The 22,599-nt window shown below is 37.1% G+C and overlaps 2 protein-coding genes across 2 annotated transcripts; one reads left to right on the forward strand and one right to left on the reverse strand.

Moving 5' to 3' along the window:
- The first annotated feature begins 297 nt into the window (after positions 1 to 297).
- On the forward strand, positions 298 to 22,366 carry LOC129730747 (suppressor of hairless protein). The gene is made up of 5 exons (XM_055690299.1): positions 298 to 795; positions 1,279 to 2,223; positions 18,437 to 18,985; positions 19,067 to 19,609; positions 21,386 to 22,366. The coding sequence occupies exons 2-5, from the start codon at positions 1,966 to 1,968 to the stop codon at positions 21,656 to 21,658; spliced, it is 1,623 nt and encodes a 540-aa protein (XP_055546274.1). The 5' UTR covers positions 298 to 795; positions 1,279 to 1,965; the 3' UTR covers positions 21,659 to 22,366.
- Positions 19,455 to 21,529, reverse strand: LOC129730748 (uncharacterized). Its single transcript, XM_055690300.1, has 3 exons — positions 20,938 to 21,529; positions 20,434 to 20,820; positions 19,455 to 20,226 (listed from the first exon to the last, which is right to left on the reverse strand). The coding sequence occupies exons 2-3, from the start codon at positions 20,802 to 20,804 to the stop codon at positions 19,758 to 19,760; spliced, it is 840 nt and encodes a 279-aa protein (XP_055546275.1). The 5' UTR covers positions 20,805 to 20,820; positions 20,938 to 21,529; the 3' UTR covers positions 19,455 to 19,757.
- Positions 22,367 to 22,599: the final 233 nt, after the last annotated feature.

A 22,599-nucleotide genomic window follows, 5' to 3' on the forward strand; every position in this document is an offset into this window, starting at 1 on the left:
ACAATCCAAAAAAATATTTTTTGTTTATGAAGAAAAAGTAGTTTTTCAATATATACTCATCCTCGATTCCTAGGAAATTTTTACTCGGGTCATAATACTGTCAAAACAATCCAGCAAATTAACGACAAACAACGGCAACAGCGCATGGGAACCGATACAGGTGTTCATTCTCGATTCATGCCGACTCGATATTCTCCGCGGTGCACCAACACTACCATCCCATTCCGTGTTATTTTATCTTTACAACAAACTCCGTTGCTTCACTGTCTCGCGATCTCGCGATAGTCCTGAGCATACGCTATTTTTTGCCACACGGCTTGTCTGCTTGCCACAACTACACAAAACAAACGGTGAGTTTCACGGCGAGTGAGTATTAGTGGGAGAGACAGAGAGACGCACTATTCAACAGCACACAAGTTCAATCCGAAACATCCGCAACTGTTCGGTTCATACTTTATCGTGAATGCATTGAGTGTAGTCGCGCGTACGACTTTCGTGCGGTTTTGATCTTACTGAAATTGGTTTTTCTTGTTCAATGGAGGAAGATATCGAGCGGAGAAATTTTGAACGCTGGTTGTGCCTACGCTAGTTCTCGAGTGGATTATTGTTATTCAGCAAGAAGGCTAATTAATTGTGACAGTAACATGAGTTGGGAAGCAGTTCAAATTGGTTGGAAGCTCTGTGCTCGTGTAATCTACGCGTAGACAAGATAAACTAGCTGCCTGTTATTATTCAGTGGTTGAAGACTGAGTTGTAGATAGCGCTTCAGAAAAAAAAAATCTCATTCACGAAAAAGTAAGGTTATGTTTTGATGTTTTTTCTGTTTATTTTTTTTTCTTGTGTTTAACAAACGCCGCTGCGCATTGGGTGACAGTTATGCTCGTTCGACGTTCACTCTTTGTTATCAAAATATGTGTGCTATGAGGAAATTCTCTGCAAATTTCAGGCTAGAAAAGTGGTCCCAACTGTATTGTTTGTCTAGTTACCTTAATGAATAATACGATTCAAAATCAACTACTAATACTAAACTATAAATAACATATTATGTTGTAAAGTACTTGCATCAAACCTTTCCAAAAATAGTAGTTCCTAAACTTAGTATATTTAACTTGCTGTTTTTGATTTTTTTTTTCAAAACTACATAGTAGAAAAGTCTGCTCATTTATTTCTTTAACAATTGGATTGCACATTTCTGGCATCACTTCGCAACGTACACACTGGAATCGAATGAATTCAGCTTCATTCAACGCTTTTTTTTCTTCTCTTTTTTTTCTCTAGATACCTATTTGACAAACATCATCTATAGCAGCATCGATTTTCATTGAGTGCTCTCTGACTGCGCAACAGCATCGTGCTGCAGCAGCAGCAGCTTTGTCCTATATCTGGTAAAAGGATCATCACCTGCATGTAGAAAGTGATAGAAATCGTATTTGTTACACCTCAACAGAAACTACCGACTGGTACAGTAAAATTGAACAGCAAAGTTTCGTGTAGTGCGTAACTGTTATTGTGGATATCTACATAAAAGTCAGCTCTCGATCGATAATTTCCTGATAGCAAACCTAGAGTGCTAAAGATGGTGTTCGTGATCGAAGTTACAAAACAATTAAAAAGAAAGCTGCTTGGAAGTAAAATACTATGATCCGGGTTATTTTAGATTGTGTAGTGAATGTTTGAGAAAGATTGGTGAAGAATGAATGATCAGAAATATGTCAAAAGTGTTGCTGTCTGTTCCGAAGATGGTGGGAAATTCCATGCTCAAATAATTTTGAAGAAATAGTTTTTTTCTCATTGAAAAGTAAAGCATTCAGTGTACTACCACTGATTGCCATCAATAGCAAGTGTGAATCTTATCAGGAAAACCGGGTTGCGAAGTTGGAGCTAATAGGGAGTGCAGCGGCCTTGGACTGTCCTCGTCTCTCTTCTTCAGGATTAGAAACTAGTTCAGTCACCAACACATACGTTATGCCACATCAGTACGGCATTCCGGGCTACGGTCAGACGCCGCCGAGTCCACCCACACACCACGGAGGCGCGCTTATTCCGCGACTCGGTGGCGGTGCCGTCATTCCGGTTTCTGCCAACACGAACACCGGCAGTATGGGCCCGTCCAGTAATGCCATCTTCCGGGGGCCAATCGAGGAACGGCGACTGACACGGGAAGCAATGGAGAAATATTTGCGGGATCGCAGCAATATGGTTATTGTGATACTGCATGCAAAGGTAATTATTTATTCATCTTTCAATCACCAGCAGCGTATATTGTACTATTAGCTCGCGGTGTCGCGGCGAGGTGAAATGTGTTTTCCTGTTGCTTATCTGCCCCTAGGCGAACTGTGTGATGACTTGTACCGCCTTATCGTTTCCCGTATTCCGTGCCATGCAACCCATACGCGTCCGGCGCCCAGCTCTCCCGAGCTGCTAGAGGAATAGCAAAATTTGACTTTAATGACATTCCAGATGTCTTGATGACTGTTTCGTGTGGTCATACGTTACAGCACAGCATTGCACAATCTACGGCTTTAATTGCTAAAAAATAGGTGACTGTCCATGAAGCTGTTCAAGTCTTAGAAAAAAGAAAACCGAACAGATTTTTATGTATTTATGTTCTGTTGTTTAATTAGTTGGGTTGTTATCCGCTTAATATATAATTAATGTCTGTTTCTTGTAGTTTTGTAACCGAAAAATAGTACCAAGATTTTACTATGAAAAGTTTTTTTTTTAGAATTTATCCAGGATGTGTGAACTGTAATTATTACTATTATGAATATAAATATTGTAATTTCAGTGAATATAGTTATTTTAAACTGAATTATCTCAAAAAGTTTTCCAATTCAATATTCTCATGATTACAGTATCAATACAAACAAACAATTTTGTTGAGTAACAGCTTATTAAGCTTTAGTCCAGCCGAAACACGCTCAATAATTTGTACTTCAAAAAAATTGTTTATTGATGTGTTAGTCAAATTTATCGTTGCCTTTTTTTTATGAAAATATATAGTTGCCAATGCAAAGTAATGAATGAATATGTGTAAAAAAAGCGAATTGTAAATTACAGTGATTTTTAATATTCCTCTTTACTTAATTTATCTTATCATACTCATGAAAATTTCACCTTAAAAATGAAATATTTGAAGCCACGTAGCAGAATGGCCACTGAAACAGGAAATTTGAAAAATTAATAGAGAATCTCGAATTCGCAGAGTGTCAAAGTTACTGAATAAATGATTTCTTAACGCTTAATGAAATAATGTCTTTGTATTGCTTCTACCAGCTTCTAAAGCTGATGTGAACAAACACAATATTATCGTGATCCACATCAAAATGGTTTCTTTTGAGTTCATTCTAGTAGAAATACTGACTACAGTATCTACTTATACTAGAAAATTAGGATAAAAGGATTTTATTTTGGTTGAATCTGGGAAATAAATGTGTACCATATAGGTAATAGATCATCAGAATTTTTATGGAGTCAAATTTTTAACCATTTCATAGATTAGTCTAAAAGTTTGAGGCGTTATTCCTTATTACTATAACCAGTTCAGTTAGCAACAACTCCAGATCACAAAGTGCGCATAAGTGTGAGTGTAACAGGAAAGTGCATTGACATTATCAGTAAATAGTTACCCCAAATTCGTCTCTAAGACAGAGATCAGCTGTTTGACCAGAAATGAAACTCAATATGATGCAAGAACCAAATAATTGCTTTAGACTGTTTTTTATGGGAATGTCACCCAGTTTTATTGGTATTACTATCTATTTCTTCATTATCGTTACCATCAACTAGCAACGTTAACATTGATGTACAACATAAAATTTTAACCCCCATAAAATACGCAGAAACGATAAATGTTCCGCACATAAATCGAATTTAAGTACTTTATAGCAATCGAGTCGCGGCAGCCAAAACGTCTCATACCGGACAGACCAGACTGATAGCCGGTCGCTCGGTCGGTCGATGGTGTTGCGCGTTGTTGGATCATCTAGTCAACCAGCATATCGTGTGACTGACTGGACCGGGTGGGAACGGCAAAGCGAAAAACGCAGCATAGCGGCTACAAAAGCGCGACAAACATATCACCACCAACAACAGCAACAGCAAACCATCAAATAACCCATCAGCAAGCGGAGAGCATCGAGCTCGAGAAGTACCGTGAGAAAATTCCTGTGAACTAATCAAGAGCGAAAGAGAAGGATGATGAAGCCGAAACTCGAGAGATGTGATGCGGTTCGGTTTGGTCTGCCGGATGGATTGGGTGGGAACCGACTCTTTGGTGGCCGACGCTTTTGTGCAGGGTGTGTGTGAGTGGTGTGATTAAACTAAATTCAATCATTTTTCTTCCTGCACAGTTGTGTACCACCAGACACATTTCGGCCTTTGCTGCAATGAATTTCTCATTAGTGCTGGTATCGCGAATGCCAGATATGCGATTTAATGCTCTCTTGAGTTATGTTGTCTCTTCTTTTCCTCTTTGAAAGAGTACCCGAAAGTCAATGAATTGTGTTTCGGTGACAGAAAAATAACACCAAATCTTCGTATTCCATCAAATAATCATCTCGCTGTTACAAATTGTAACTGTAACTGACTGATGCGAATTTACGATAAGATTAAGTTTCCTCACGTTTCAGAGAGCAAATTATTATAGGAATATATTTTGGTATGTGACTTTCGTGAATATCATTGTTTGAATTATTTTCTGTTTCGCCTAATTTGCTCATCGTTCTTGGTACAAATATTTTTTTTTTATTATTTTCACACCACACACAAAATTGTTAAAACTTGAACAATTCTTGATGAATGGTAAAAAACGACGGATTTAGGTGGGCAAGGTGTTTGAATTTCAATTTCAATTCAAACACCTATAAAATTAGATAACACTGTAAAGTCATTGTTGAAAACACACCAAAACAGGTTGAACATCAAAAGACGCACAAATTCGTACCCACTCAATGCCAAATTCCGTACAACTGTTGTTGGTTGTTATGTTGCGCGTATTTATCTCAATAATAATTTAATTCAATCAATCCCAAGTCGATGCTGGTTCCTCTGGTACAACTTTCTTTTGAGTCCAGCTTTGTGTTCCACATTACTGCGAGAGACTGTTGGTAGGACGACGACGCGCCCTTGCGTCTCACAATACGATCGTTAATGACATTAGCTATGCGCTCGCGGGTTGTTTCCAATTTGTTCCAACGGAAGGTCCACATACTCCAATCACAGATTTTTTTTGGGTACAACAATTATCTAGAGAAGGTAATTTGCCGCTAAATTTCCCCGGACAGCGCGGATCGAACAGAAAAAGATGGCACGACGGTTCACAGATGGAGGCTCTAAAAATGCCACAGCATCAAACATCAATATCTGGACACGGCTATTCGCAGGCAATTTTTCAATTATTTGATCATTTTCTTTAATTTTTGATTGCTCGGTTCGATGGTGGATAGATTCGTGGGAACTTCGGTATAATAACAAATTCAACCGTTCCGCAGCAAACTGATGGAAACGACTATACAAATGAGGGATGTTTGTGATTGAGTAATCTGATATTTTTATGATAATCGATGGCGCTCAGTTTGTTGCTATGTTGGTGCAGTGATTTTGGGTGGATTTGGTCAGACTGCGAAGAACTGAAAAACAGTTATTCAGAACAAGTATAATTGTGAGATTTACATAAAAATACTGCGACAGTTTTCCAAACATTACTTCTTTGCTTGCTGTTTGGTATTTTGAGAAATTTGTGTTTTATTGTGTTTGGTTTAATTATCATCGACAGCTACTCTGTTATCGGGGGATCGACTGGAATTTGATAGTGGAAATTTCAGTAAAATTTACTATTTGATCTGATTATTTAATGGTTATATTATAAAATAGTCGCAAGCCCTATTGTACTATTTCTGCGTGTTAATCATTGTTTGACGAAAATAAGGAAATATCTGGATATTTATTTTTCGATCAGAGAAATCGGAATATCAGGGCAAACTGAAAAACGGTCAGAATTTCTTTTTACGAGACATGATTTTTCTTTGCGCTAAAACGGATTGTTCCAGTATAAGAGGTTAATACGGGACCTCTTCTGTTTTGTCTCATATCCGATCGAATACTTTTTTCACTTGTATTCAAGAGCTGCGGTTCAGAAAAATAATGCTATATTTCAGGGAAAATCAGCAAATTCAATTTTGGAAAATTAAATGCGAACAATTTCTGTTGTTGTTGTTTAACAACCTCCATTATATGTTAAATCCATATTATAACCTACCGGTGGATTTCGTCCTCTTTCCGCCGTTACCGCTTGTGGGAAGCTGTATGTACACTGGGGTCGCTTTTTACGCGGGTTGTTTTTATGCGTTTTATAAAACGGGATATTTTTACAATAACGCGGATTATTTTTACTCGATTCGGAAGATCATTTTTACGCGGTATTAAATAAGTTTAGTATAAGTATATCTAATCTAATTTTTTAAATGCGGTACAACCAACCGCGTAAAACCCGACCCAGTGTACTCAATAAACAGTGTATAATCGATCTTAAATTTTTATCGACATGAAATTGTCAAACTATTGAAAGGTTATGTCTGAATAACAAAATTTATAAGCATCTATATCTATACTGGATGAATTTAAAGTTTAATTTAAAATAAAATATGTCTATTTATGTGAAATTCAAGATATTGATGTATGTCTGTATGTAGTCAGCAAACATTTCATTGATCAATATTACTCGCACTCTACTCTGTTAAGTGAAGCCTTATGTGATGAAAAATGACCATATAAGATGCATGAAATGCAACTAATTGAACAAATTTGGAGGACATATACGTAAGTTCTATTTTGTATTTTGTATAAACAAATTTTATGTTGCATTTTGAGACGGGAGGTCTAGCGTAGTTGGTAACATCTCCGTAAACCACGCTGGGTGTTCGAATCCCTACATAGGTGTCGATGATTGTAGGGGTCTAGATTCAATCCCAGCGACTTGGTATGTTCTGTCATAAGTTTAAAATCTCTAAACTGATTTGCACCAAACTTAGTAAATCCAGCATGGACAGCAAACCGGGAACAACGGGAATTTTAATGTCAAACCAGAAAATTTATTATGTTGGATTTCACAAACACCTGCCACTTCAGAAATACTAGGAGGTTCTAGGCTCTGTAACGCGTTATGTACTTTGAAGCATAGACGGGTATGAATTTTTTGCTTCAGTTGAGTTTATGAGTTTGTAAAATTTTTGAGAAAATGACTACATTTCTAAGGGAATCCGAAAGACCTCGAGTCATGCTTGGTTCGCTCTTTTGCTCTTTGAATGCTCATTAGGCTATATTTAGCCAAGGAAACAGAATTTGAACAAGTCACATATGAAGCACTTGTAGAGACACTCTATCTTTACAATTTGTCTGAAGATTGTAATGTTGAAATTGCTATAGTCCATAGCCAGAGTTGTTTTATTTTCTTAGGTACCAATAGGGCAGCTCTTTCGGTTTTAGAAGTTTGGCCTGACTTTTACGCTGTACTTATGGCAATTTTTCATATCGAAAAAAGCACTTTTTAATAGAATGTATGGATTTTAAGGGTGATCAATTTCACCCCGATTTATCTCATAGTACCTTATAGAATTCTGGAATTTATTTCATGAAGTAGACGATAGAAATTTCACCAATAGCCATAGAGGCTCTCTAGAGCACATACCAGTACTTGTTTTAAATATATACTATTACTATATACTTTAAATATTATAAAAATTGATCAATGTCACCCCGTTCCATGGTATACTTGAAGATGTGTTTTGCATGTCATGGTTGTAAATATAGCGAGTATTAATATTAATATAAATCATGATTTCTCAACTGGTTGTAAGTTTTTCTCAAATATTATTGTCGATGAAGTCGGATTTTGCTTCACCATTCCGATTGTGACGGTTCACTTGCAGTTGCTAACGAATATATGGTATCATTCATATATTACGTAAAGTATTCAGGATAGGGGTGGTATTCAGCGAAGCGGAATGTGTGGGAGATATGCAAAAACTGCCAAAACTCCGCGTTAGGAAATATGTTAATTTTCCTAATGATATGCCTTAACAATTAAAAGTATCGACGCAAAATATGTAATTATTTTAAAATACAAAGTCAAACAACTGCAGAAAGAGATAAAAAACCGCAATTATTATTAAGCATTTTGTGGGTTCATTTAATGTACTCTGATCCGCTTTAAATGTTCTTGGCTTATTTTTAGAGTAAAAAAGAAACGCATAATATTGCAAAAATGGCCACTCTAGTGTACCCGTTGTCTGGTGTAATGAATCGTTTAAGATTGCCATGGGCTGAGTTGTCGTGTTCAGGTATAAAATGTTGGAGAATCATTCGCAGCAAATAGGGTAGGAAACATATTTTAAGCAGCTTTAGGAGCCGCCTGTGTATTAAGACGAAATACATGAAATCTGTAAGGTGAAATACAAACATGAGTATATCGATTTGTTCTCTATCTTTTTCTCTGTCAGCACTTGTTTTCAGATTCTGAAACCGATTTAGCAAACTTTAACAATGATCAATTAAAGTTCTCTATCGAGGGACGCTATTCCAATCACCCCGAACCTTTTAAGCAGTTTGCATCTGTTTTGCAGGGAATTTATTTAAGCACCCAAACAGCGCCTGAATAGTTGCAACATTTTTTGTTTGGAGTTTTTTCAAAGTTTTTTCCGTGTTGAACGGAATTTTATGTATTCGTAAGACAACTAGTCAATCAAAGTTTTCGTTCTCATCATTGAAATTGTCGATATTGATCAAAATTCAGAAGATCGAGGCCCGTTTATTTCGATGATTGGGATAGGCACCGCTGCTTAAGCCGTTCCTTACCCTAGTTGGTGTCCGAATTAATTTACTCATTTCTGGTTTTAAAATTAAACGCAGTCATCTTAGTATTATGGGCCAGCTAAGCAGAATTGTAATTTTAAATTAACTGTACTACCGCTATTCGCAACAGTCCTATGGAAAATTTGAGTGTTTTCTTGTTGTTGCAATGTTGCAATGTTGTTGTTGTTGGAATAGGTACAATTTGGCATGCTCTTCAAAAATAGCCAATGAAAAAGTAGGGTTTGTTCCCCACAACCTCATTTTTTTTTTGTTCTCTGGGTGTACTTCGTTCTGATTGTTAGAATAACAGTCCTATACGCAAAAGTTGGAGTGTGCGTAACCAGATCATTTATGAGCGAAATTAGCGCATTTACTGATTAAAATTGGAACCAGTACAACGCATGTGCGTTGGGCATAACGCATTTGATGCTCTAGCGTATTTTGAATGTATTGCGCAGCTCCAAACCACTACACTTATAAAGCATCAGCCGATGTTCAGAAGGTACTGACTCAATTGAAGAAATTATTGCCTGATCGATTCACTTTCATGAATCAGGTCATTTGGAAACATCATTCAATCATTAACAATAAACAAAAACATGAGATTAGTCCAAAACATTTTGCATTTAGTTATGACTCTGGTTTCATTCACATGCATTCGGTTCTGCGTTACTGGCACCAGCGTCAATAACTTCCGCGGCAACAAGGTTCGCTATTGGCTGTTTCGGTTGCTGACGATTTTTAGGGATGCACGAGCCGTTGATACGCAACGGCTCGCGAAAGTAAAGAACGGTTTTTTGAGCACCTCGAAACTGATCGTTCGCCCGAAGCCGAAGTTTACCGAGACATTACGATTTTTGTGTTCCTTGTACAACTTTTGCGTTATGCGTATCACGCATTGGTTGTGCGAAGTCAGAGCAAATTCTGTGCGAATTGAGAGGACACATTGGATGATTAAAGCTTGAACTATGGCGTGTAGGTTATCACTCGCATATGAGCAAGATCGCGCCAAATCACCGATGTCGAATATCGACCATTTTTTATTTGAATGAAACTTTGCACACGTATTTGGCTCAGCAAACTGAGCATTTTCCACCGATGGAGAGATTTTTTACACCCATGAGTTACATTCTAAAAGGGTCAAAAAAATTTTTTTTTACAAAAAAAAAATTAAAATTAAACATTAAATTTCAATTTAAAAAAAAAGTTGAATTTTTTTTTTAATTTTTTTTAAGAAACTTGACGTTAATACGCAACTTTAAAAAAAAGTCCAGGATGGAGAAATGAAAAATAATTTTTTTATGGTAGGTTAATTTTTTTTATGAAAATTCTAATTTGAACATTTTTCAAAATATTTGTATTCTGATGATTTTAAAAGATGCAGAGAGTCATTTTAAATCAAAAAGCTCTTGATAGTAAACATTCTAAAGGCATTGGTTTTCGAGTTATTTCTAATTTAAGCTCGAAAAATTATAATTATTCGGGAAAATACACGTTTTTCTTAATTTTTCCATGGTTCTCCAGCAAAAACCATACGTTCATTGGAATATTTTTTTTATGGTGCATTTTTAATTCCCTACAACTCATTCTCAGACAGTTTTTCTATACAACCAACGGTTTCTGGGCTACAATGCTTCGAATAAAACCTATGCCAAAAGGCATACGCCCTTTTAGAATGTAACTCATGGGTGTAAAAAATCTCTCCACCTGTGAAAAATGCTCAGTTTGCTAAGCCAAATACGTGTGCAAAGTTTCATTCAACTCAAAAATGGTCGATTAAATTTTCGCATATTTCCAGGCGATATGAAATGATTTTGCTCATATAAACTTTCCTCAAAATTCTTTTTAATGAACTTTAAAGTGAAATTGCCCTTTATATAAAGTATCCATGGGATCGATTCAACGCTATTTCGTAATTGCAGGGTGGCCACTCTACCGGGAAAAACGGGAAAAGCGGGAAAAAGCCGGGAATTCCAAATCACCGGGAAAAAAGACGGGAAAACCGGGAAATTAGGCTTCACGCCGGGAAAATCAAGATCCCTGTATTTTTTTGTTGCATGATGACCTAATTGGCATGATTCTGCCAGTTATGGAAATGCTGGTTGTTGACTTCAGCCAAAGTGTTGATCAGACGAATAAACATATTTTGCTGTTCCGTAACATATTTTGTCAGGAAAATGGTCGTACGTTCTCATCTTGCATCCAACCCCCTTCTTATGTGAACAAGGACTGCTCAGGTTTGAACCAGATGGAAAAAATTTTGATTGCCCAAAACATCGTATACGACACTATCAGCGTCGCGGAAGGCGCATTGAAAGTTCTTGTGAATAGTGGTCGACATTGGAGTCCGACCAAAAATCAGGTAGGACCGGAATCTTCAAAGCTCGATTTCATATCGGACCAAACTGGGACGGACCTACCCGGGTTCTACTTCTGAGGTCGGAAAAAGTCCGACAGAAAAAATAAACCTTGATTTTTAATATGATTTTAATCACAAGCAGGACATTTATATTGTGAGTGTTTTGATTTGCATTTTTATGAAATAGCATTATTATAGCATTATTGCATTTCAAGTGACATATTTTAAAGAGAATATATATCAAAAATTTCCACAAACTCTATAAGTCTTTTAGCGTTTTTTTTTTTGCAGAATTAAAATAAGGTATTTTTTTAATCTGTGTTCGTCCTATTAACTACTGTATTGCCACCTTGAAGAGTTATTTGTATAAGATTTCTCAATTTTTTTCTATATCATTCATTATTTTCTATTCTATATTAGCTACGCAAAAAAAAGAAAATTATTTTTGAGCCTTTAAATTAAAATTTCATGTCAGCTATCCAGAAAAAAGGTTTTTTTACTAAATCGTAAATGTAGTATTTTGCTCTAAAATTTTGAAACGTATCAATTTCCATTTGTATTCAACAATGGAACATATCAATTAGTCTGCATTTCAATGCAAAATAAATGAAAAAACATGAGCATTTTTTTATTTGAAAGAAATTTTTAAGACGATTTTGTTAGTATGTGTTGTATACTGTTTTGAAAAAGGAGCTCATATTTATCAAATTCCTGAAAAACTGTCATGATTTTCTTCAGAAATACATACAATTTGCGTTTTATACAGTTTTTGCTGTGATTTTTTTTCGTTTCGTTTTTTTTTCGTGGATTTCGGAATTTCCATGGTTTGTCATGGAAATTACCAGAAAAAGAAACACTATACTCTGATTGATTTAAATAATTTTTTTTTTCAAATTGTTAATTCAAAGTGTCGATTGAATTTATTTTACGGGTCTAAGAAATCTCTCATACATGCTCAGCTCGAAAACCCCAGGGTCGAAGTTTTCGACAAAAAAATTGGTTCGAAATAACAGACCTCGACGTTTCGTGCATTTCTAAGACATTTGGCATAAAAAGAAAATAATTATGTCAATTTCTTGTGCATTTTTTCATTTGTCACTCTAAGGCTCTTCTCCCCAAAGTCTGAGATCAGAATTCGCATGAGAACTTTTTCCGAGAAAAAATAACTTCTAAGCCCTAACGCAAAACGAAGTTCGATGGTTGAATTTATTGACACCCTTATTCAGGAGAATTGTAAGCTCAAGAGCAGGTTGACAGAGAGTAAAAGCAGAAGGAATCAAAAAAGCACGAGAAGGCGAAATTGTCAACGACTTGGGGTAAAAAGGGTGGAAATTGTGCAAGAGGTCTCTATGAAGATACTTGCTAAAGTCGCAAACAGCTAAAAGCGAAGAAGGCGAAATATTTTTCATTGTTTCATGACACTATTTTTGCAAGGACATGAATAAACATGTGAAAATTGATGTTTATCTCATAGTTTTTTTTTAATTAAAACACCGGGAAATTTTGATTAATTTCATCGGGAAAAACCGGGAAATCGAAAATCGATTTTGAGTGGCCACCCTGTAATTGTATCGATTTTGCAGCTTTTTATAAATATTCAGCGATTAATAGCCTTTGGGAAAGTTTTTCCAGAACAACTAGAAGAATTACAGTCAACAGCGCCCTTTTCTGATTCTGGTCTGCACCAAGGATATCCGTAGTCCCGGATTACATTCTCACATCCAGTTCAGGAATCCTTTACCGCATTCGGTTCCCGGATCCAATCAAACTGAAACACTTTCGCCGAACCGACATTCGGAAACAGCTTCTTGCTGCTGCTTTAGTCTCCTTAAATAATGATTAAATTGCCAAAGCGTTAACGAAAACTGTTCCGAAGCTGTCTTCACTTCTATAAATCATTAGCAACTCAAGAGTAGACATTTCGAGCACATAAGCAAAAAATTGCCAAAAGAAACTGCGTTTTGACAGAAAATAAATAAACTACTTCTCTTAAACGTAGGATTAATGTGCGAAAATTGTGTTGGTCGATGGGTAAAATATTCACAAACACAGTCTCGCGGTTCAGGCAGTAAGGTTAACATCGAGAGGTAGGCTAGGATATCACAAAGACGTTGAATAAATTTCGATGGTAAATTATTGTAATATTTTGCTCAGGTTTTTTTTCAAAGTTTTTATTTTTCTCGTGCTTCGAATATTCTTAAGACATACGACAAAAGGGGCCTTATAATTCCGTCGGAAAGAACACAGCAGTAGAAAAAAATTCCAAATTTTTAGTTGTCGTCACTCGTTATTTTGAGCGTCAATATTCACGCTTTTAACAGTCACTACAGTCAATAATTTATGGCAAAATGGTCACTAAAACCACTATTTTGCTGTTTTGAAACGAACATTGGGAAAGTGCTTCTGATTTACCGTGAACTGGGGTGACTTTGATCACTTTTTTGATTGTATCTCACAGTGCGTCTTGAACTGTCCTACAGATCAGACGTTTTTTCGGTTGCTTGTGGACTGGTCTTTGACTGTCTATAGCTTCAAAGTTTGTGTTTTGTCAGTGTGTCTTTTAAAAACTACCTGAAAGTTATTTCCCATCAGTCTTTCTCAAGACTACCTACTTTTGAATTTAACATTTGTTTTAACTTTTTTCGTATCACCTGAAATGGCTGGACGGAAAAAGAAACCTCGCATCGCTGCGGGGAGGAAAAGAGAGGTATCTCTTTCTGACACTTCGAGTGTCTGTAGTGACAATCCTTTCGATATTTTGCCTGAACAAGAAGCTGGTGAAATGGAAGTTATGAGTAATGAAACTATACAAAATGTCAATTCTTTAAAAAAGGAAAAAGTTCCACCTATTGTGGTAACTATTTCTTCTGAATTCAATATTTTCAAAAAGGAACTTTCAACGTTTGTTTCTGACGTTAAAGTTACCTATTAAATTGGTCGTAGAGGCGAATGCCGCTTATTAGCCGACTCTATAAAGGGTCGTAATCGTCTTATTCAGTATTTAACTGAAAAGATGTATAAATTTTTTACATATGACACGAAGAGCGCCAAGCCGTTCAAGGTCGTATTGAAAGGTCTCACCAACGATCAAACCGTTGATGAGATCAAACTTACTTTGACAGAATTACTTGGCATAGCCCCTACCCAAGTAATTCTAATGAAACAAAAATCACGAGGCGATAACAGTCAGAGAACTGTAATTTCCCTTGTTAATTATTTAATTCATTTTAACCGCAATGAGGTTAACAACTTAAAATTTTTTGAAAAAGCACATGCTTTGTATAATGTGCGTGTAAAGTGGGAAATTTATAGGAAGTATGGCGGAGGTGAAAAGCATATCACCCAATGCCGTACTTGCCAACGTTATGGCCATGGTTCCAAATTCTGTAACATGGACCAAAAATGTCTTAATGTCTCTTCTCACAAAAAGGACACATGTCCTGTGAAAGAGAGTAAAAATTTTCGCTGTGCGAATTGTAACGGCAACCATATGTCAAATTTTTACCAATGCCCAGTCCGTTTAGCAATTGTTAAGGCAAGGCAAGGTAAACTAAATTCAATTTCTCAATTAAAACCAACTTCAAATCAAAATTCTCCAAGCGTACCAGTGACGCATAGTTTACCTACTCCTTTGCATACCCGTTTAACTTATGCACAGGTTACAAGTAGTTCGAACATTATACCGCCTAGTGTTGGTAGTTCGAAAATGACCGTTAATATGGGTAAGCAAAACACGCTAGAAAATAATTGTACACCTATTACCCCAGCAAATACAACTACCGAAAATATTTTTTCTAATGTCAACTGCCTGGGGACTATTACGGCAGGTAAACTTTCTTTTCTGCAACAGGCAATGTTCGATCTCATGAACGCCATGTTGCAGGCAAAATCAATGTTCAGCCATTCAAATAGGCACAAATTTTACTATTAAAATTGTTTCTAATTTAAAATTTAGCAATGATTTTAAATAAAACAATTAAAATATTAAATTGGAATGCTCGCTCATTGAAGGCCAATGAGAATGAGCTTTTTAATTTTTTAACAGTAAATAATGTGCATGTATTGCAATTATTACTGAAACATTTTTGAAACCTAACATAAAATTAAAATATGATCCCAATTACGTGGTTCATAGATATGATAGGATTGAGGGTTCCTTGAGACGAAAGTTATTGAAACTTTGGGAATTGAAGTTCACACTGAACTTGGGATTTTATTTATTGCCACAGCATATTTACCATTTCAATGCACACGCGAGCACAAAAATTATTTTAAAGGTGATTTACAAAAACTCACCAGAAATCGTTCGAAATTTTTTATAATCGGCGATTTCAACGCTAAACATCGATCATGGAATAATTCTCAAAGTAATTCCAATGGCAAAATTTTATTCAATGATTGTTCTTCAGGATACTATTCTATTTTGTCTCCGAATAGTCCTACATGCTTTTCTTCTGCAAGAAACCCTTCAACAATTGATTTGTTGCTAACAGAACAAAGTCACGTTTGTAGTGATTTGTTCACACATGCTGACCTTGATTCTGACCATCTTCCAATAACTTTTTCTTTATCACATGAATCAGTTTTAAACCCTATGAGCTCTGTTTTTAATTATAACAAGGCTAATTGGGAAAGGTACAAAACTCATATTGAGAGAAATTTCAATAATGAGCTTGATTTGCAAAACGAAGTGAATATTGATTCCGCTTTGGAAGCATTAATATGTGCAATTGTTGATGCCAGAAATTATTCTTTTCCAAAGGCTCAAGTGAAATTTGATTCACCAATAATTGACGAAAATCTTCAACTTCTAATTCGTTTGAAAAATGTCCGCAGACGTCAATATCAACGTTCTCGTGACCCTGTTTTTAAAACTATTTATAAAGATTTACAGAAAGAGATTAAACATAGATTTACTCTTCTGAGAAATCAAAATTTTGAGACTAAAGTTGAAAAATTGGAACCATATTTAAAACCTTTTTGGAAGCTGTCGAAGATTCTTAAGAAACCTTCAAAGCCTATTCCAGTTTTAAAAGATGGTGAACGTTTTCTTGAATCCAATGAACAACAGGCTCAAAGACTTGCTCAGCAGTTTGAGAGTGTTCATAACTCAAATTTGAATTTTGTGAGTCCAATTGAAAATGAAGTCACACGTCAATTTGATTTAATTTCTTCCCAGAATTTTTTACCTGCAGAAATAATTGGAACTTACTTGAATGAGATTAAATCAATTATTAAAAATTTAAAAAATATGAAAGCACCTGGTGACGATGGACATCCTCGAAAAAATCACATACTTTACCTACTATACAATTTAAAAAGTTGATTTTTACGATTTTCCTAATAAACACCAGTGAGAGTTTCCCATGTCTGGATTGAAACCCCCCTCCCTCTTCAAACCATCGCAGTCGCGGCACTCTGGAACCGCGGCATGTTATGTGGGTCAGGGGGATACTGCTCAATGTAGGCGGCCACAGTCGATCATTTTTGACATTGTGCGGCTGTTGCAAGACAAAGAGTTTTTCATCAGAAAACACGAATTTCTAACTTGCATGTCGCAAACAATTTCACTATGGCGTCACGGTACTCTTTTATCGTGCGCGGTAAACAAACAAATGTCGGCAAGTCGACACCATATGCTGACAGCAATACCAATAGAAAGCTGACAGTAAAATTAATATAAAGCTGACAGCAATACCAATACACAGAATGCACATGGTACGTACCTACACAACGATGAAAAGTTGCATTCGAACTTATTGAATACCCTGTGTATCGCTATTTCAAAGAACGAGTGCTTCGCTGGTTGAAAGCCAACATTTCTTATGATCAATACATTGTTCTACAACAGGATGTAGTGCCATATCACCCAACAAATCGGACGCTACGATGGATGACGGAAGACAAAGTTTCTAATGGAGATAACTGAACTCGAATATTTTATAACAAATACTAGAAGTAGTTGGAAATGGGATTTAAAGAAGTACCATACATTTTCGCATTTTTTGCTGCCGCATCCTGACGAACTTATTCTTAAACTATCAAAAAGGTTTTGCTGGTATTTACCCACATCAAGCATCTGCTTTTTGTAATTCTGATCGATTGAATGACCATTTTCTATATTTCCTAGTGCGAATTCATATGTGATCACGGTGTAACGGTATGGTGTTTGATTACGACAGACGAACTTTATACATCATGTAGATTTATAAGGCAATTTGTCGTATAGTCAAATATCAACCGAGAAAGTCCTTTAGAGTCAATAATTTCGCCGCACTCTCCGTATATAATATTTACAGTACAGTGCTCGTATACGAAATCATTACACTGGTTGACAAAATGAAAAACATGTGCATTCCGGAAGCTCCAACCGGAAAACTAATTAAGGTTATAGCTATTTATATTTAACCATTCCTATGAATTTTGGTGCCCCTAGCCAAAACGCGTCAATTTACGTGAGAGTGTCGTATAGAAATTGCTCGCCGGGTTCGTCGCTTTGACGTTTTGTTTACGAGAAAACTCATTTAAGTCTCTGAAAAAACAAAGACACCAAAATTCACAGGAATGGTTGAATAGTTATAATTTTTCATTTTTCTCCGATTTGAGCTTTTGGAGTGCACCTGTACGAAAAGGATAACATTATTAACCAGCTTGTAAACCTACACATAATTCCAGAAAATATTCTCTAACATTTTATGTTAGACGCCAGAAATGTGTGCCCCAATATCTATCAAAATATAATAGGTTGCCCTTGCTTGATCAAATTGGGTTTATTGAGAAAATAATAATCATCTACCTTAAGGTGTTAAAAGAAATCCAATCGTTTCTCGTGTCAATCTATCGGTCAAGCAGGTATTTGTTAATTATATTCGAATATAACTTTCATATTTACATGTAGAATGTTTTTTTTTTTAAATAATTACTCTTTCAAAAATTGCTTCCTCGGCCTCTAAATATTATACATGAAATCCAAACACACAATATTTTACACTCAAAATTCTATTGTCATTTTAAATAATTTTTGCAACTAAGCTAATGAGAAAGGATGTCCTTTTAAAACATAAATTAAGCAACAACTAAAAATCATAGACATACAGTAAATAAACTAAATAAATATTGATATGCATCACATTGTGTCTTATGCTAAATTACCTTGATCTCGTTCTTCATTGAAATATAGATATCTGATTCAGATTTCGAAATGTATAACTTTTTTTCGAATTCCAGGTTGCCCAAAAATCCTACGGCAATGAAAAACGCTTCTTCTGTCCACCTCCCTGCATCTACCTGTTCGGCGAAGGCTGGCGATTGCGGAAAGAGCAAATGCTGCGCCGCGGCGAAAGCGAACAGTCCACCCAACTATGTGCCTTCATCGGTATCGGCAGCTCCGACCAGGAGCTGCAACCGCTCGATCTAAACAACTCGAAACAGTATTGTGCTGCTAAAACGCTGTTCATTTCCGATTCGGATAAGCGAAAACATTTCATGCTGTCGGTGAAAATGTTCTACAGCATGGGCCACGATATCGGCGTGTTTCAGTCCAAACGAATAAAGGTGATATCGAAGCCGTCGAAAAAGAAACAGTCGCTCAAAAACGCTGACCTTTGTATAGCGAGCGGAACTAAGGTGGCCCTGTTCAACCGGCTGAGATCGCAAACGGTATCGACGAGGTATCTGCACGTGGAGGATGGACACTTTCACGCTAGTTCTACGCAATGGGGAGCATTCACGATACACTTGCTAGACGACAACGAAAGCGAATCGGAAGAGTTTCAGGTGAGCATTTACACTGCATTTTAGCAACTGCATCTATTTTAATAAAATAAAATAACACTTTTAATCTTGATCATTCCGCAGGTTCGTGACGGGTACGTGCACTATGGGGCCACAGTCAAACTGGTATGCTCAGTAACGGGTATGGCCCTACCACGGTTAGTAATTCGCAAAGTAGACAAACAAATGGCACTGCTGGAAGCGGATGATCCGGTTTCGCAGCTGCATAAATGTGCATTCCATATGAAAGACACCGAGCGGATGTATCTGTGTTTGTCGCAGGAGAAAATCATTCAGTTCCAGGCAACTCCATGTCCGAAAGAACCGAACAAAGAGATGATCAACGACGGCGCTTGCTGGACGATCATTTCCACCGACAAGGCTGAGTATCAATTCTACGAAGGGATGGGACCCGTGCGGACACCGGTCACACCAGTGCCAATAGTCAATTCGCTTCATTTAAACGGGGGCGGCGATGTAGCCATGCTGGAAATTACGGGTGACAATTTCACGCCATCGTTGCAAGCGTGGTTCGGTGATGTCGAAGCGGAAACCATGTATCGCTGTGCGGAATCGTTGCTCTGCGTGGTGCCGGACATCTCGCAATTTCGTGGAGAGTGGTCGTGGGTGAGTTTCTTTCCAAAAACAACTATTCTAGTGTAAGCGTATATGTGGTAGATTGTGGAAAGGTAACTTTATGCAGATTACTAATATTTGTAGCTAATAGTTTAGTGAATTGCGCTAACTAATCTGTGTCTATCTAATAATCTTTATTTTATTTCATTGGACTCCCAGAGACTTTCTTGCTTTTCTTTTTGACGCTCGAATGTCCTCCGCCCCCAGCACTTTGATTGCCATCATTATCCTCGGTGGATTTTACTTTCGATTTCGATTTCCGTCGGATAGGACGACGCGTCTTTTTAGAGCTACCGCCACTACCACTATCGATGCTTTTTTGGTTCAACTCCGCCAGCACCTTGCTGGTGTTACCACCGCCGCTAATGAGCTGCTGCGAGTGGGATTTCTGAACAGCCGTTTTCGGTGCAACTCGCGTGTACAGGTCGTAATTGAAGTCCAAACAGACTTTCCCATTGCAAAACTCTTCCAGGCACTCGTGACAGGTGAATATGCGTGACTCAATGATGCCGGATCTGTTCTTTACTTTGCGCACCGACGACGAAAGCTGATTCTCACGCTTATCACGCTGTTCGGTTTTGATTTGCAGTTTCCCCAGCTCGACCAACCTTCGGAACAATAGATCATTTGTGGAATGAATACAGTGGTTAAAGTATATGTCAATTATAAATCATGCTCTTCGAAATGATTGAAAAAATACAGAAAAAATGATAGGTTCGTTGAACTCTGAAAAACATAATTCATAAGTAGACCAATGTGTGTCACCTCACACGTCCTACCTAATAGCACAGTCGAAAAATCGATTTTACACTCACTTGCTAAAATAATCTTCCTCTGTTTTAGTCTTCGGTCGCTGCGGAGTCAACATTTTCCAATCGATAGACACACTGCAAAGCTCCATTATTACAAGATTTCGCATCTCACTCGGAATAGGATCCATGTAGGTGTACAATTTGTCCCTGTCCCCACCGTTTTTGATTAACATTCGCATTTCTTTTTTGGGCATTTTGTAACTAGCGTCCTTGTCTTTGAAACGTATTTCCTCCGGGCGCACCTTGATGGGACGCATCTTGTAGTCTGGAACCTTCTCGTACATTTTTTTGAACTCTTCTCGGGACATAGCCGTTGACCGGGAGAGGTCAAGTATGGGAACCACCTCCTTCTTTTTACCGAATAGATCGTCCATCCTAATCGTCTGCTAGCTATTGTGGGAAAAGGCAAAAAAAAAACAATTCTAGTGGAATTGTTATATGCTCCAATTTATAGTAGCGGGTAATAAGAAAATGATCAACTATGTTTCTTTGCTGCTAGATACTTACAGCAGCTTGCGGGAACAATTGACTCTAGTCGCTTAAATATTCATAAGATCTAGCTTAGATCTAGTAACAATTTTACTCGTCTTGGCTGCAGCAGCACCTAGTACTGCGCCTTTTCTTTGAGGAAGCTTCTTTCCCACTAGTTCGTGCAGTGCTATTGTGTATTGTTGATGCGCCAAGTGCTGTTACTCACTCGAGATTGCATGTTTTGATATTATCGATTTAATAATGGGAAAACCTGTTGTTATAGAAAGGTTGTGCATGTGTTAGGGTCTACTATGTAGCTGGTTGGATTTGTTGTCACTGCTCTGGGAATCATATATCGGAAGCACTCAATAAACCAGGAAGAGTTCAACAAAACTCCTGGTTGAGCACCTGAATGCTTCATCTAGTGTTTTGCCAATAATCTCTTCATAAGCCTAATGAGTTTTTATCTTTCGTTACTAATTAGGTGCGCCAGCCAACGCAAGTGCCTATCTCGTTGGTACGCAACGACGGTATAATCTACGCCACCGGCCTGACGTTTACCTACACACCAGAACCAGGCCCCCGACAGCCATGTCCCGCAGCGGAAGACGTACTGCGGCGAACCAACAGTGCAAACAGCAATAGCAACAATGGCAACAGTAACAGCGTAACACCGGGCGGAGGGGTAGGTTCCGGCGGGTCGCTGCCACCGATCTCGGACGTGGCCTGGAGCTCACACGGTGGAGGATTACCGTAAGATAATCACTTTTTTTATTATTAATGTTTGTCGGAGGGTAAAAAGTATATATTTATTATGTTTCGTCGAATCGATTCGGATCAGAATTACCTACCTATACATATTTGCTAATTTATACACAGTATTTTTAACGAATCGAACAAACATGCCGAATGAGAGAAATCAGTGAGTAATCTCAACTTTTATTCCTAATACTACTACAAAACAACTAAAAGAATAAACACACACCTAGGCCAATGAACAAATTGCTATATATAATGTCCACAAAAACAACAAGTGAACATGTTCAAGTAACATATTTTTCCTAAGATCTTTTCTCTCCTTTAGCAGAGATAAATGTAGACTATCATTTCCTACTCTATTTTTAAGGAAAGTCGTATTTTGACAGATTTTTTGTAAGAGAATTACTATTTTTAAGATGAGAGATTACGTGATTAATCACAGACAGACATTGAAAAAAAGTGATATATGCAGGTTTTAAAGATAAAAAAGAACAAAGTATTTAAAGTAAATATGGAAACAATGTGACTATTTTTTCATGCGAAAAAATAACAACGAACGAGTTTTTTTTCTGCATAGATAGTAGTAGCAGCTGTACTAAGAAAGACATTTTGCCGTTCAAACTATACTGTTCTATAAACGGAAGGAAACTGCGCGCAGATCGAAGCATTTTTAAATGGGAATAAAATTGCCAAAGAAGTAGCGAAATAGCATCGTTATTGAATCGAAAGAATATGTGTACACGTCCTGAAATATGCGCTGTGCTTGTCCATTAGAATTAATGGTTATTCAGCAGTTTTGAGTTGTGACATCCGGTTTTGACTTCCCACGAAAGAAATTTTATTTTTGTTGCCCTCCACCAAAACTGCCCATCGATGATTTCCAAGAGAATCAAACTGGTCAAACTGGAAAAAAAACTTGAAAGAGTATAGCTTTTCAAC

This window comes from Wyeomyia smithii, chromosome 3, assembly GCF_029784165.1.
Source record: "Wyeomyia smithii strain HCP4-BCI-WySm-NY-G18 chromosome 3, ASM2978416v1, whole genome shotgun sequence".
NCBI classification, from domain to species: domain Eukaryota; kingdom Metazoa; phylum Arthropoda; class Insecta; order Diptera; family Culicidae; genus Wyeomyia; species Wyeomyia smithii.

Excerpts from the sequence above, each read along its gene's own strand:
- LOC129730747 (XM_055690299.1), top strand. The coding sequence starts at position 1,966 with ATGCCACATCAGTACGGCATTCCGGGCTACGGTCAGACGCCGCCGAGT. Across the intron at positions 18,986-19,066 it reads GCGAATCGGAAGAGTTTCAG|GTTCGTGACGGGTACGTGCA; the intron begins GTGAGCATTTAC and ends ATCATTCCGCAG. Across the intron at positions 19,610-21,385 it reads TTCGTGGAGAGTGGTCGTGG|GTGCGCCAGCCAACGCAAGT; the intron begins GTGAGTTTCTTT and ends GTTACTAATTAG.
- LOC129730748 (XM_055690300.1), bottom strand. The coding sequence starts at position 20,804 with ATGGACGATCTATTCGGTAAAAAGAAGGAGGTGGTTCCCATACTTGAC. Across the intron at positions 20,227-20,433 it reads GAGGAAGATTATTTTAGCAA|GTTGGTCGAGCTGGGGAAAC; the intron begins GTGAGTGTAAAA and ends ATTGTTCCGAAG.